Consider the following 16,451-nt stretch of genomic DNA (forward strand, 5'->3'; position numbering starts at 1 on the left):
ATTGCAAAATTTGTGGGCGGAACGGTATGTGTGCTGGTGAAGAAAACTAAAGCTTTCCTCTACGTTACTTAAAGATGTATTAGATTAAGTAGACGCCTAATATTTAAATCAGCTGTAGGAAATTAGAAGTAATTTAAACAGTTGGGAGTGAAATATAATCTTTTATTGGAGAGCAATGGCAATAAAACCACGACTATTTTCAGCTTACTCACGTTTATAAAATATGTACCCTGGAACCAGAATGCCTGGGTTCCATCATGACTGGTACTTAACTAACCTCTCTGTGCCACGTTTTAGTCAACTGAATGAATTAAGATGCCATATAAATTCTCAGTAAATATTAATATCATATTATGCATTCAAGTTTAACTAGAAGCTTTGCCTATGTGAGCAAATGAGAGAGACAGCCACTTGGATGGAGGAATAAAATGAGAAAACCTTTACAGAAGTCCCAGAAAAACACTTGTTATGATTGAGCTTGTAATGATGTGGATTTACACATTAAATAAGTTGAGGTATCTGAAGCTTGAAACACTTTCTTAACTGAAATCTTGTGGTATTTGTTAGTAACATCATTAGTTAAAATATCTTGGAAATTTTAAACTGTCATTAATTTGAAATTCAGCAAATTAAGAATAATAACTGAGCCAAATAATTTGCACTTCGTTTGAATAGAAAAATATGGGGAAGATAAAGAATATCAATATAGAATATTCTTAAGGAAATAAGACTTCGATTTGCAGATTGGAAGTCTTGAAAATTCAGTAAAGTACTTATTTCTATTGAGACTTTAAGGAAAACTTAGCTAATAAGTGTTGCAAAAATAACTGAATACCCCATATGATGTTTTGGGTTTTCTTTCAGCAGTGATTTATGTGTCATGTTTGATGTCACCTCCAAACAGTACCTAACATAGCTAATACTTTTGCTTTGAATGTTTTTCTTAATATCATTTAGTACATTAATGGCAAGCTTTGGGTTCAAAACAATTTCCTATGGAATTAATTTTTTGTAGTCCTCAGACACATTGCTATCTGGAGAACCACAATTTGGAAAATACATGTTTTTCTTTTCTGTCCTATTTGTGTGTGTGGAGGGTCCCCTACTTGGTCGGTTGTAGAATTAAAAGAAATCCTAAGATTTCAAGTGGCTTCATCCTTCAGTCATCCTGTTTGGGAGTTTATTCTCAGATCATTGTTTTTAACAGATGAATTTCATTTTATTTATTTACTTAGTTTTGGTACTAGAGATTGAACCCAAAGGTACTTTACCATTGAACCACATTCACCACCCTTTTTATTTTTTTAATTTTTTTAAAAATTATTTTTTGGGGTTGGGGATGTGGCTCAAGCGGTAGCGCGCTCGCGCCTGGCATGCATGCGGCCCTGGTTGGATCCTCGCACCACATACAAACAAAGATGTTGTGTCCGCCAAATACTAAAAAATAAATATTAAAAAAAAATATTTTTTGGTTGTTGTTGGACCTTTATTTTATTTATTCATATGTGGTGCTGAGAATCAAAACCAGTGCCTCACACATGCTAGGCAAGCGCACTTCCACTAAGCTACAACCTCAGCTCATTTTTTTCAATTTTGAAACAAGTACTCACTAAGTTGCTTAGGGTCTTGCTAAATTGCTGAGGTTGACCTTGAACTTATGATCCTCCTGCCTCAACCTTCAAGGTTGCTGGGATCACAGGTGTGCACCACTGTGCCCAGCATAACCAATACATTTTAATACACAGAAATCTAAGGGGGAAATTCCACAATAATTAAGTGATAAGACAGTTTTTTTGGAAATTACACCTGAAAAATTACAGTTTAGAACAAATAGAATTGCTGTTGAACAAAATGAAAAAAAATGTTAGTATCCTAAGTTCTTTTCATCTACTATGCATTCACTATGTAAACAATAAAAATGCCTTTCTCTCCATAAATAAAAAACTGAAGCACCAATTTTGTTTTGTTTTGTATTTGGTACTGAGGATTTCTACTGACCTAAATCTCCAGCCCTTCTTATTAAGTTGCTTAGGATCTCGCCAAATTGCTGAATCTGGCTTTGAACTTGCAGTCCTCCTGCCTCAGCCTCCTGATTCACTGGGTTACATGCAGTACCACACTAGGCTCTAGTTTTTTGATATAAGATAAAATCTACTTTTGTAATGTGATATGATAGTATTCTAGATAGCAGTTTGCCAGAAAAAAAATGAATACTGTTTTCTGAAGTCTGATCATTAACTGGCTTAACTCCAAATTTAATAATTTTTTCTTTCTTTTTTTCATCCAATCCCAGTGCTTCTTACTTAAGAAGTAAATTTATAGCGCTGGAATGTGGCTTAGTGGTAAATCACTTGCCTACCAGCATATATGAGACTCTGGGTTAAATTCCCAATAACACCAAAAGGAAGGAAGCAAAATGAAAGAAGTTTATCAGTACTAGGGTTGGGAGTAAGAGAGAGAAGAGGTTTTAAAGTTTCTTGTGGCTTGGAAAGATAGTCTGTTAGTAAATGTTTTCCTTGAGGAAATAGATGTAAAATATATAAGTTGCTGCAGAGGTCTGTTTCATTTGTTTCTGTAGAGTGAGAGTTGAAATAAAACCATAGTCTGGATTCTTAATTTTAGATAAGAAGACAGGCACAGAGGGGTTAAATCACCTACTCTAAGACACATGTAATTATCTGTAAAGGCAGCATGGTCTTTAGTTCTCTTCAACTGAGAACTACCAAGTGGTTCTACCAAGTGTGGCTGGTAATAGCTACTTTTTCAATAAAACCTGCATAATGAAATCTAGTAGTTTTATTTATGTATAGAAAAATGAAATATACATTGAATAATTTCTCATTACAGAGAAAATGCTGCTGTGAAGACACAGTTATAACTTTCACATAAATGAAGCTACAACTGTTATTTAGTGACCCCCAAAAGGAAGAACTTTGGTGAACATGAAAGAACATTCTGGGGGTGGCAGAATGCTTGAGGACTGGAATTTAAACTTGAGCCACTGCCTGAAGGTAATCATTTTATTTTTAATTTAAGTGAAAGCAACAGCTTTATAAGTTAACTATTATCTCTTACATATTAATGAAAAAGTCAAATTATACTTTGTTATAGGCAATTGTTCTATTTATGGTTACCAGTTGGAGAAAAACATTTTATACCTAGTTAATGTTGTTAGTATTTCACTTTTCAAAAACTTTACATTGAGTTAATTGGGAATTAGTGATAATAAATTATGCATGTACTGACATCAAGGATAGATGGGGAAATTGGGTATTTTAAATCATTCTGCAGTTGTCAGGACTGAGGAGAGTAGTAGAAATTGTTGGAAGAAATGAGAAGGAATAATACTTTTCACTACAAATTATTTTTCTGAAAGGATGTTCATAAAGTTAGAACTGCTTTTAATCTCTATTTCAACAGTGGATTAGGTATTCATATTTAAACCCATTTTTCTATATGGGAATTGCTTTAAATAGAATTTTCCTTCTATAACCACAGAAAGTTTGTTTAAATTATAATTGCATTTTGCATTCCCATAAGAAAATCAAGTTATTTTTATTTCATTGACAAAATCCAAGTCTGGGCAAAATTTTCAAAAAGTGGTTTGTTTGACAATCTTCCGTTGTCAGTATCACTACCCCTTTACTAGTGTACTTACCTAGGCTATTCATACTTCCTTCAGTCTTCACATTTAGTTCAGGACTGTCAAATCCCTCAAAGTTCTTTCAGTCTATAGTTATAATTGCTTCCTTACCTCCAAATTAAACTCTTCACTCCCTCAGAATAGCTGTTTCCAACTCATCTTAAAAGGAAAAAAAGTTTTTCTTCTATAAATTTATGCAAATTTGAGGCTGGGATTGTGGCTCAGCGGTAGACCCGGGCTCAATCCTCAGCACCACATTAAAAAAAAAAAAAAAAAAAGCATTGTGTTGTGTCCATCTACACCTAAAAACAATAAATATTAAAAAAAATTATGCAAATTTATTAATGGCTAATGCTCTATCTAAAGTATTTTTAATAGAAAATGTGTTTTAATGCCCATACAAGTTTTATTAATGAAATGTCAGTGAAAAGACAAAAAGGACATAAGGTGGAAAACATTTTTGAGGGGCTAGCTGTGGGATGGGGCACCTGGAAAGAAACAGAGTAAGCTTTTGCACTTCTGTTCCCTAAACTGTTTCCAGTTTTTACAATTCCTTCCCAAGTCCACTTCTGAATCTGTTCTACAGAATGTTTTCTCAATGGCTACTGTTAGACCTCTAGCTTTTGGATGAGATCAGACAGATTAGTTTACTGACAGGAGAGCTTTTTTTGTGTTAGGAACTTCCTCTAATAAATTTTTACCAGGAAAAGTTGAAAACAAAAATGAGCAGAGTTTATTTTATTAACCTATCAAAAAAAATGATTTAAAGCTATGGAGTTTTGACTAATAGACGAAGGTGGGTGCTTTGTCTATGACTTCAAAAGATGGGCTTTGGAGTCAACACATATAGTTTGAGTTCTTTGTTACTTCTTAAATATAATCTTGGGAAATTTACTTAACTTGCCTGAATATTATATGCAAATTGGAGCAAGTAACTGAATCAAGAATATTTTAAAGGTTTAAATAAAATGATACAGGTAAAACACTTTTAACATAGTGCCATATTATGGATAATCTTCTAAAATTTGAACAGTGAGCCTCAATAAAAGGATTATAATAATAGGTCTTCCATCATAGGATAGTAGAATGGTAATAATTCTACCTAATAATTATTAAGCATAGAGATATTCAGGTAATATTAAACTATTTTATAGCTATGGTAATTAAATTCATAATTGCTGTTGACCTACCACACTACTGTTTATGTTTAAAAATCAAAATAAAGAGCTCCCTAGAATATTAAGAAATTTTTAATCTTAATGTCATCATGTTTAGACAGTATGTCAATATACTTGATTTATTTTAGAAAAGTTTAATTGTATCCAAATTGTATGCTAGACAATTTACTTTAGAAAGTTGAATTGTATTCTTGACAAATATTTCAGTTTTAATAAGTTCTTCAGTAGAACTTCATTTTCATTTGAATCTAACTTTGTAAAAGTTTTCTCTTAAAATAGAACTCTCTTATTTTTCTGCTCAGTGCACATTAAAAGTCAATCAATAAATAATATTTAGGGTTGGGGTCGTGGCTCAGTGGTAGAGTGCTCACCTAGCATGCACAAGGCACTGGGTGTGATCCTCAGAACCACATAAATGTAAAATAAAGATATTGTGTCCACCTAAAACTAAAAAAATAAATATTTTTTAAATAAATAATATTTAAATAAAATATCAGGATAATCAACTATTAGACACAAAAACCTTAAAACTGGCTGGAATTTTGAAGATCACCCATACTAAATTCTGATTTTAAACTGAAATTGAAGTTCAGAGAAGTTAATAATTTGGATTTTTTTCCCCATTAAATCCAGGTCAATTTTATATTCATTCTCTACTACATTTAATGAGATGTGTGAATTTTTTAAATTAAGCAGTAATAATTCAATAGAACTTATTAGTTATTTAAAAGTGTAAAGTTTTTGCAAGTTTTCAAAGATGATGTAGAAGTATGTTTAGAAGTTCATTTAGAAGCTTCATACTAAGACCATTTTTTTTTGTTTCAGTTTTTCATACTGGGGATTTAACCTTGGGGCACTTTACTAGTGAGCTACATCCCTGGCCCTTTTTATTTTTTAATTTTCAGACAGGGTCTTACTAAGTTGCTTACAAGGCCTTGCTAACTTGTTAAAGCTGGCCTCTAACTTGTGATCCTCCTGTTTTAGCCTCCTGAGCCGCTGGGATTATAGGCAAGTGCCATTAAGTTTTCATTACATCAGTGAAATGATTAGAATTTTTACCTTCAAAAAACAATGGATTTATTTAGTTTAGATAGGTGAATTTACATATGTAATAAAAAAATGAACATTTATTGAATACTGACAATGTGATGGGATTTATGCCAAGGCCTTTCCATACATTATTTTATTTAATGTTCACAACAACCCTATGAAGTGGATATAATATTATTCCTAGTTTGCAGATGAGAAAACTAAAGCTTAGAATGATTGCCCAACTTGATAACTAAGTGTAAAGCTGAAATTCAGGGCTAGATCAAATGACTACAGAATACTCCAACAGATTTGTGCAGTTTTACTAACTGACCCTTTCACTAAACACTTCTGGTTGGTTGGTTTATTTATTTTTAAGATGGAGTCTCTCTGTTTTTCTCAGGCTGTCCTCAAACTTGTGGGCTCTATCAGCTTCCAGGTTAGCTAACTTGATAAAGTTGGCCTCTAACTTGTGATCCTCCTGGAACTATAGGCTTGTGCCTCCATGTCTGGCTTTTTCTGTTTTTATTTCAAGTTTTAGAAAAAAAAAAAAAAAGTAGTTTTGTGTATACTTGAACTCCAAAATTGTTCAGAGTTTGACAACTTAATCAAAAATTTCAAGATAACTTTAGAGTTTATATACTGTGATTTGCTATTGGCTTTATTTCCCAATCACTCTAATTCCTGTTTTTGTTTTTAATTAAAAGCCTTTATATTTTTTTTAACATTGTTTAGGCTTATAGAAAAATTGAGCAAATAATAAGACCCCATCCCCTACCTCACCACAACACACAGCTTCTCTATTATTAACATCTTGCATTAGTGTGACACATTTCTTAATTGTCAAACTAATTCTATTGATACATTATTATGAACGAAAGTCTATAGTTTACATTAAAGTTTACTCTGGGCTGGACAGTTTTGTGTATTTTGATAAATGCATGATATCATGTATAGTATCATAAAGAATTATTTCAATCACCATAGAAGTCTCCTGTGTTTCACCTATTCATCCGTTTTCCTGCCCCATTTATACACCTAACAACCTCTGTCAACCACTGATCTGTTACAGTGTGTATAGTTTTCCCTTTTCTAGAATGTCATATATTTGGAACCATAATGATATGTAGCCTTTCAAATTGGCTTCTTTCATTTAGAAACAAAAATAGGCATTGAAGTATTCTCTGTGTCTTTTTGTGATTTTATATTTCATTTGTTTTTGGCTTTGGTGGTGCTAGGGATGGAACCTAGGGCCTTCCACATGCTAGGCAGGTGCTATACCAGTAGGTACACCCCTAGCCATTTTTTTTTTTTTAAGTCACCAAGAAAACCTCCATGGGCTAGGGATAGAGCTCAGCAGTAAAGTACTTACCTCACATGCACAAGGCCTTGGATTCTATCCCCATCACAGAGACAAAAAAAAAGTTTCATTTATGGATATGCCACAGTTTATTTATTCACTCACCTAGTCAAGGACATCTTGCTTTGAAGTTTTAGTAGTTATGAATAAAGCTGCTGTAAATATCTGTGTATGAGCATTTGTGCAATACAAGTTTTCAATTCCTTTGGGTAAATACCTCGTAGTAGAATAGCTAGATTCTATGTGTAGCTTTATGAGAAACTGCAAATTATCTTCCAAGGGATCTGTACCATTCTGCATTCCAGCAGCAATGAATGAGAATTCCTGTTTTTCTGCATCCCATCCTTGCCAGCATTTGATATTGTCAGTTGTTTTATTTTAACCATTCTAATAAAATATAAATGTTAATAATGGCATCTTATTGTTAAGATTTAGTTTGCCATATGCTGTTGGACATCCTCCCATGTGTTTAATTGCCATATGCGTATCTTCTTTGATGAAGTATTTCTTCAGCTCTTTCAACCATTTTAAAAATTGTATTCTTTTTCTTATTGTTTTTATAATTTGTTGTATATTAGGGATACAAATCTTGTATTCTTTTATAAATACTTTCTCTTAGTCTATGGCTCATCTTCTAATTCCTTTGACTTTTTCCCCACTGAAGTCAGAAATTTTTAATTTTAATGAAGTCCAGCTTATCAGTTATTTCTTTCATACAGCTTATCAATTATTTCTTTTATAAATTGTGCCTTTCATGCTATATTTGAAAGTTATTGCCATGCCCAAGATCATCTGGGTTTTCTCTTATATTTCCTCTAGGAATTTTGTAGTTTTGGACTGTACATTTCTTTTAGTCAGCTTTTTTGCCACTGTGGCCAAAAGACCTGACAAGAATGATTAGAGGAGAAAAAGATTATTTAGTACTCACAAGCTTAGAGGTCTCATTCCATAGACAGCCAACTCAATATCTCTGAGCCTGAGTGATACAGAATATCATGGCAGAGGAAGGCAGCTCAGGACATGGCCGTAAGAAGCAGAGAGAGCTCTGCTCACCAGGAACAGAATATAAACCCCAGGAGCATGAAGTCACACCCTACCTGCCTACAGTTACCACCCAGTTAATCCATATCAGTGGATTAATCCCCTGACTAGATTAAGGTGCTTTTTTAAATTTTTTTTTTAGTTATTTTTGGACACATGCCTTTGTTTTATTTATTTTTTATGTGGTGCTAAGGATCAAACCCAGAGCCTCGCATGTGCTAGGCAAGTGCTCTACTGCTAAGCCACAACCCCAGCCCCTAGATTGTCTTTTATAATCCTGTCATTTCACCTCTGAAAATTCTTGTATTGTATAACATATGAGTTATTGGATAACAGCTCATATCTTTTTTTATTTTTTATTTTTTTGGTACCAGGGGTTGAACCCAGAGGCACTTACCCACTGAGCCTCATCCCCAGCCTTTTTTAAATAGTTTATTTAGAGACAGGTCTCACTAAGTTGCTAGGGCCTTGCTAAGTTGCCAAGGCTAGCTTTAACTTGTGATCCTCCTGCCTTAGCTTCCCGAGTCACTGGTATGACAGGCATGTGCCACTTAACCCAGCTACACCTCATATCTAAACCATAATATTCTTCCCTTACTCCCAAAGCTTATGCCCACCTCACAATGCAAAATGCATTTAGTTCATTTCCAAGAGTTCTTATAGTCTTAACATAAGTTCCAGCATTGCCTGAAAGTCCGAGTCTCCTCTGAGACTCAAGGCAAACTCTCAGCATGAGCCCCTGTAAAAATCAATATCCAATATGTAATAGCACAACAAAGTAAACATTTCCATTCCACAAGGGAGAAATAGGGGCATAGAAAAATGGGACCAAAGTAAGACCAAAATCCAGTTGAGTAAAAAAGTCCTGTGGCCCCACATCCAGAGTCTAGGGCACATGGCATCGTAATGTTCTCTCCAAAGGGCTTATGTTGCCTCACTCCTATGGCCTTGCTGGTTGCAACCTTCATGATCTCTCTTGTGGCTTATTTCTGCTCAATTCCTGCAACATTTCTTGGCAGATATTCTATGATACAGGCATTTCTTCATCTTGGGTGTCTCCACTGCAGCTTTGGCTTCCTTTTCACTTTTTCACATATCACATATTCAACGGCAATCCACAAGGACTCCAACCTGCTGCACTGTGTTTCACAGTGCAGACCTTCCTTTGAAATCTTAGAAAACACTTCATGGTCCCTACCTCCAGCATCCTTCATTCTTGTAAAACCAGCTTCATGTTGTTGACACCAAGGTCTGCTGCCATTTTGAGCAGTAGCCAAGTCAAACTGGGACAATTGCATCAGCAACTTCTGAGTGCCTGCATGTCTAAGTATCATGAAAAAACTTCCCGTTCTCCCATCCCCAGAAATCAGGTGCCCTTATAGTCTTTTCTGAAAGGAATTTTTACTTTTTTTTTTTAGTTATAGTTGGACAATTATACCTTTATTTTATTTATTTTTATGTGGTGCTGCTAGGTAAGTGCTCTGTCCCTGAGTCACAACCCCAGCCTGGAATTTTTACCCTTGGGCCTGAAATGTGCTGATGTCAGCTTCTGGAATGCACATTTTCCACATTTTTACATCTTTGAAATTAATATTATTTATAACTAGTGGTGTATTATAGTCTCTGTTGGCCAAAGAGCAGGTTCTGCTATGTCTTTACCCATACAATAGCACCAGTATCAAAACTTAAAAGGATGAGTCCCAGCCACTTAGTGACAGTGGTGGAATGCTATTTCAACTTTTGAAACCTAACAGCTACAAGGAAGGGTTTTGGAGGGGAAAAGAAGGCAGTTATCAGCCATGTTTCATCAATACTTCCAAAACTGGATTAAAAAAGATTTGTTCTACATAATTGCAAAGCCATCTTAAAAGCTCAGTTTTTAAGTTTTCTTTCTTGCGAGTTTTTTAAAGATAAGATTAAGGGGCTGGGTTTGTGGCTCAGCGGTAGAGTACTCGCCTCGCATGTAAGAGACCCTGGATTCGATCCTCAGCACCACATAAAAATAAATAAGTGAAATAAAGGCATTGTGTCCAACTACAACTAGAAAATAAATATTAAAAAAAGATAAGATTAAGTTCCTTAAGAAAAAATTGAATACCAGTGAGTGAATTGAAGTGATTGCAAGAATTAGATTCTGAATGCAAAAGGATAACTTAGATTTTCCATGTATTTTCCCCTTATGTATTTATATGCACTATTTAGTTAAGATAGTTTTCTATGATAAAAATGTTTAAGTTTAAAAAGACCCTTTCAATAATTATGAAATAAAACTTTCAAGTGATAAGAAAATATGTATCATTGTTTCTCATCTTTTTTTCTTTCTTAGTGGTTCGTAAAATAAGGGTACACTTAAATTCAGTGGCATCTGGGGCTGGGGTTGTCAGCGGTAGAATGCTCACCTAGCATGTGCGGGGGCTTGAGTTTGCTCCTCAGCACCACATAAATAAATAAATAAAGGTATTATGTTCAGCTACAACTAAAAAATAAATATTAAAAAAAAATTCAATGGCATCTTAGATTGGATGTAATACAATATTTTTATTGTACATTGCTGGATTTTGTTTACTGATTATTTTATTTGGATTGTTATATTTATATATTTATGATTGTTTTAAAACAGATTTTGTTTCTATTCAGGTATGGTGAGGCCAACAGAACAGGAGTCGATTGCCTTTGAAAAGATAGTTTATTACTCACAGCTTCCAAGAGGAGAGGGACATGCCATACCACATAGGGCCACACAAAACAACACAAAGGTTGGTAGCAATTAGAAAGTGGGAGACTACAAAAAAAAAAAAAAACCTGAATTGTGGTTTTCAAGAAAAAGAATGGGCGAACAGGGCAAGCAGACCAAGTAGGTTTAATATTGGCTAGTTTTAACCATTTCAATGGACTTAGGTGTATTGGCTGTCCCTTCTTGTCTGATACCTGGCCCTAAAGTAATTAGGACAAGGAAATAGTGTCTCAGAGGGTAAGTGCCCCATAAAGGAAGTTGATCTGGGTGTTTTGTGTCTGGATTAGTTAGTTTGCATAGAAAGGGCAAGTTTATAGGAGAGTCTAGAAATTGGTTATTCCTGGGAGGAGGAGTTCTTCCAGAATTGCAAGGACCTAGTGCATATAGCAATTAAAATTGTTCTATAGATTTTCTTCCTTGTACTGTCTTTGTCAATTTTGTCATGTAGGTTATAAAATAAGTTTCGAGTAATCTCTCTTTACAATATAGAAGAGTATATATAAGATTGGAATTGTTTTTTTAAAAAAAAAAAAAAACATCGTTTTTTAAAACTTTCTTAAAATGTCTTGCCTTGGGTTTTTGTGTGCGTGTGGGTGGGAACATTTTTCACATTCAATTTCTTTAATGTATATAGGACTTTTCAGTTGTTACAATTCTTCTGTAATCTGTTTTGGTAAGTTATTTTTTTTTCTAGGAATTTATCCATAATATCCCTATCTTTTGTAGTTAGTCCCTTTTTTTGTTGTTTTACTGGCATTTTTTGTCTTTCTTTTTTCTCTCTTGCTAAATCTTTTTCTCTTTCTCAGATAATCAACCTGTGGCATTATTGGCTTCTCTTTTTAAAAAAATATCTATTTTTTAGTTATAGGTGGACACAATATCTTTTTATTTATTTTTATGTGGTGCTGAAGATCGAACCCAGTGCCTCACACATGCTAGGCAAGCACTCTACCTCTGAGCCACAACCCCAGCCCCATTGGCTTCTTTATTGTGTCTTTATGGTCTATTTCATTGAATAGATCTCTTTAATATGGACTTTCTTTGTATGTGTCTGCATTTGTATTTCTCACCTTAAAAGTTGATCAATTGGTTCATTTTTTTTTCCCCAAGAAAGTGGATTAAATAAATTTTTATTTTTTAGTTGACAAAAATTATATTTATTTATGGTACAACATCATGTTTTCATATATGTATAAATTGTGGTATGATTAATTTGAGCTGGTTAACATATGCATTATCTTGTATACTTTTCTGTGTGTGTGTGTGTGTGTGTATGTGTGGTTGTTGCGATAGAAACCAGGGCCTTGTGCGTGCTAGGCAATTGCCATACCCACTGAGCCACATCTGTAGCCCTGCTTAACAGGCTAAAATCACCAAGAATCTAGTTTACAGTAACTTTCAAATATTACAATTTATTTTTACTAATTATAGCCATTGTGATGTATAATATAGATCTCTTGAACCTTTTCATCTCATACAATTGAATTTTTTTTCCTAAAATAAAATTTTAAGGCTACAAATTTACCTTGAAATTTTATGTTAGTTGTATCAAACAAGTTTTTAATTATTTTATTTATTTGTTTTTATGTTGTGCTGAGAATTGAACCCAGTGCCTCACACATATTAGGCAAGTGCTCTATCATTGAGCCATAACCCCAGACCCTTCCAACAAGTTTTGTTACATAATATTTTTATTATGTTTCCAATCTAGTATTTGAAGTTCTCTATGAGTTCAGAGAAACACGTCCTTTAATTGTCAGGAATGGAGTTTTAAGTATGTCCAATCAATCAAGCTTGTTCTGTTTATTTTCATGTTTTTTGTTTGCTTAACTTAAGGTAGTTATAATGAACCATTGTACTTTGACAGTGCATTTGTCTATTTGGCCCTAAATTATATTCATTTTTAAAATGTTTTCAAAGGGAAATTTAAAAATATACAGAAGTAGAAACAAACCAATGCCTGTTAGTCATTTATCAATTTTATTTGTTTGTTTTTATGGCACTGGGGATTGAACTCTCAGGGGTGCTTTACTACTGAGCTATATTTCCAACCCTTTTTAATTTTTATTTTTAGGCAGACTCTTACTAAGTATCCCAGGCTGGCCTTGATCTTGGAATCCTTCTTTCTCAGCTTCCAAAATTGCTGGGATTATAGGTGTATGCCACTGTGCCTGGCTCTCATTTACCAGCTTTAACAATTATTACTGTATGGTGGTCTTTTTTCATATTGTACTACTTTATCTGACCTTGATGTTCTTTGAAACAAATCCTGGACATCATAACATATAATTTTATCCATAAATATTAACCTTACTGTATTATCATTCATATACCTTAAAAACACAGCAAAAATTACTTAATATTGTCAAATATCTGTTCACATTCATATTTTCCAGATTGTCACACATACAAACATATTATAATATGTCTAACTCTAACAATATATACCTAAGTATAGATTTTTTTAAATGTGTTAAGTATGTGTATAATATATATATAACTGTTCTAGTGCAAATGAAGTGGTATCTTACTGTTTTGATTTGAATTTTCTTATGACTAATGACACCAATCTTTTTTTTTTTTTCATGTGCTTGTTGGTCATTTCAACATGGTTTTTTTTTTTACCATGTTCCTTAAAGAAATATCTTTGCCCTTTTTATTTATTTATTTATGGTACTGGGGATTAAACCTAGGGGTTTGCTTCCTCTGAGCTACATCTCCAGACCCCTTTTTTTGTTTTCCTTCTTAAATCAGGGTCTCACTAAGTTGCCCAGGCTGGCCTCAAACTTGGGAGTCCTCCTGCCTCAGTCTCTGGAGTGCTAGGATTATTGGCATGTGCCACTGTGCCTGGCCAGCTTCATTGTTTTTCATGTGGATATTCACTTGTCTGCAGCACCATTTATTGAAGAAAGTGTCTTTTTCCATTTAATTCTTTTGGTGTCCTGTCAAAAATCATTTACTCGTCAATATAATAATTTGTTTCTGGACTCTCAGTCCTGTTCTATTGATATATAATTATCCTTATGTCAGCACCATGTTTTTTTTTTTTTAAGTTCTTTTCATTAAACCCAGGACCTCATAGATAATAGGTAAGTGCTGTACCACTGAGCTACTCCCCCAGCTGTAAAATTTTTTCTTCTTTAATTGTGTTCATGAATGTTTTTTAGTTTCAGTGTATAAGTGTTTATAATCTCCTTGGCTAATTTTATTCCTATGTATTTTATTCTTGTTGATTCTCACAGCTTTTGCTTTTCTTTTTTTTGAAAAACGATAGAGTGGACAGCCACACAATATTTTAGGTCAACTTTTTAGTTTTTTTTGTTTGTTTGTTTGTTTGTTTATTTGGTTGGTTGGTTGGTTTTGGTACCAGGGATTGAATCCGGGGGTGGTTTCCATTGAGCCACATCTCCAACCCTTTTAATATTTTATTTTGAGACACGATGTCACTAAGTTGCTTAGGGCCTTACTAGATTGCTGATGCTGGTTTTGTTTCTTAAACCTCTTTGAAAAAATTTTATTCTCAAGTAATATAGTGAACAAAAATTTTTAAGAGTGGAAAACTATTTTTTAAATGCTCTTCTATAACCCAAGAAGTAACTATACGTTGTTTTGGAATTTTTATAATAAATTAGATTAAGATGCAAGTGATTATTTAAAATCCTAAAGGGAGAACTGAGGATGTGACTCAGTGGTAGAACATTTGCCTAGTATGTGTGATGACCTAGGTTCAGTCCCTGGTACCAAAAAAATAAAACAAAATTCTAAAGAAGAAGCAATTTAAAGATATTTATACTTATATATCAAAATAGGACTGATTTTATAACCTTACAAAAATCATCTCAATTGAAAATTACTAGGTCTTAATGATGCAGAAGTATTTTGTATACATATTTCTTCATTTTCCACGTTTTGCCAAGCTAATATTAACTTGTGTGATTATATTGTAATGGTAAGAAATGTATACAGTAATTCTTCCTTACCTGCATGTTCATTTTCCATGGCTTCAGTTACCTACAGTCAACCATGGTCTGAAAATATTAAATGGAAAATTCCAGGAATAAACAGTTCATAAGATTTAAATAACTTGTATTACAGGATATTGTTTGTTTGAAGCAGAGTCTTGATTTGTTGCCTAGGCTAGTCTCAAACTCATGATCTTTTTTTCCTCAGTCTCCCAAGTAGTTGAGATTATAGATGGGGCCACCATACCCAGCTGAGGATGTTGTTAAAATTGTTCTATTTTATTATTAGTTATATTAATGTCTTCCTGTATAAATTATGTTATAATTAAATGTGTATAAATTAAATATTATCCTAAGTGTGTATGAATAGGAAAAAATAGCATATATAGAGTTTGATACTATCTGAGATTATAGGCATCCCCAGGGGTATTTGGAATATATTCCCCATAAATAAGGGAGGCTTTTGTGTACATAATTCCCATCTACACAATCTCTTGAGTAGCTGGGATTACAGACATGTGCCGCCACACCTGGATCAGACATCTTTTCTAAAATTATATAATGTGACAATATGACATACCCAATTTATAAAGTTAAAAACCTTTATTTGCATTAAATCATTCTGAAGTGAATAATTTAAAATTATTTGTAAGGGTGTAGGAACCCTCCTACACAAAAGCAATTTTAATAAGCCAGTATAGGGGTATAATTAAGAATAGGATGAGGAACTACAAAATCCTAATCTTTACTCTTTCTTGAATGTATTCTAGACAGAATTCTTTGCCAAGTCATTTAACAAAAACATTAACTTTATTATTAATAGATAATCGTAATAGAAATGATTTTACCTAAATTGTATAAGGTACCACAGTAGGGAAAATGAGGGATTTGTTTAAGATAAAATATTCCATAAAAATGTTAAATGCTCAGTTGATCATGTATTTAAACTCTTTCAGCTACTAAACAGTAGGAGAAAATGGAATTGAGTATGATGCCAGCATGGAACAGTCTAATGATTCATTAAGAGTCAACTGTAATGATGGTGAAGAGTCAAAAACAGAGGCTCAGGAATTTGAGGTAGAGATTCAGCTGGGAATTTTTTTCCTCTCTGAGATAAAACAAGATTCCATTCATTAAGCAACTTTTTATGCTTAACAAAAGTTATTATATTTAATGGTTTAAGAATCGTAATGTTTAGTTACCCACATATTCTGTCATACATTTAATTTTATGAAATAAATTTATTAAAATAAATTTTATTAAGATAAAATTGACCATGAGAATGTATCCTAAAATGATATATAATTTAACATAGATTTTTCTTGCATACAAACTTTTATGAATATGTTTAAGCATTACTTTAATAAAATTGAGATAAAATGAAAATTAAACATTCACTTGAGAAATACCTTATGTGAATTGAAAACTCTTGCAAAATAAAAATGAATAATTAACTGAAAAAATAAGTTACCATTTTTATTATACACATTCATCTTTTTTAAAA

General features: G+C 33.2%; 1 protein-coding gene across 4 annotated transcripts in view; it reads left to right on the forward strand.

Moving 5' to 3' along the window:
- Positions 1-16,451, forward strand: part of Carf (calcium responsive transcription factor) — a 54,433-nt gene that overhangs the window by 850 nt on the left and 37,132 nt on the right. For all 4 annotated transcript variants that reach the window (XM_046463030.2, XM_058578209.1, XM_058578210.1 and 1 more), the window contains exons 2-4: positions 2,848-3,011; positions 10,889-11,007; positions 15,904-16,024. In XM_046463030.2, coding sequence (XP_046318986.1) covers positions 15,947-16,024 — 78 coding nt within the window. In that variant the 5' untranslated portion in view covers positions 2,848-3,011; positions 10,889-11,007; positions 15,904-15,946. The remainder of the gene's footprint in view (positions 1-2,847; positions 3,012-10,888; positions 11,008-15,903; positions 16,025-16,451) is intronic.

Source organism: Marmota monax, unplaced genomic scaffold (assembly GCF_021218885.2).
Source record: "Marmota monax isolate L192 unplaced genomic scaffold, Marmota_monax_Labrador192_F-V1.1 WCK01_AAM20220418_F8-fsc00095, whole genome shotgun sequence".
Classification (NCBI taxonomy): domain Eukaryota; kingdom Metazoa; phylum Chordata; class Mammalia; order Rodentia; family Sciuridae; genus Marmota; species Marmota monax.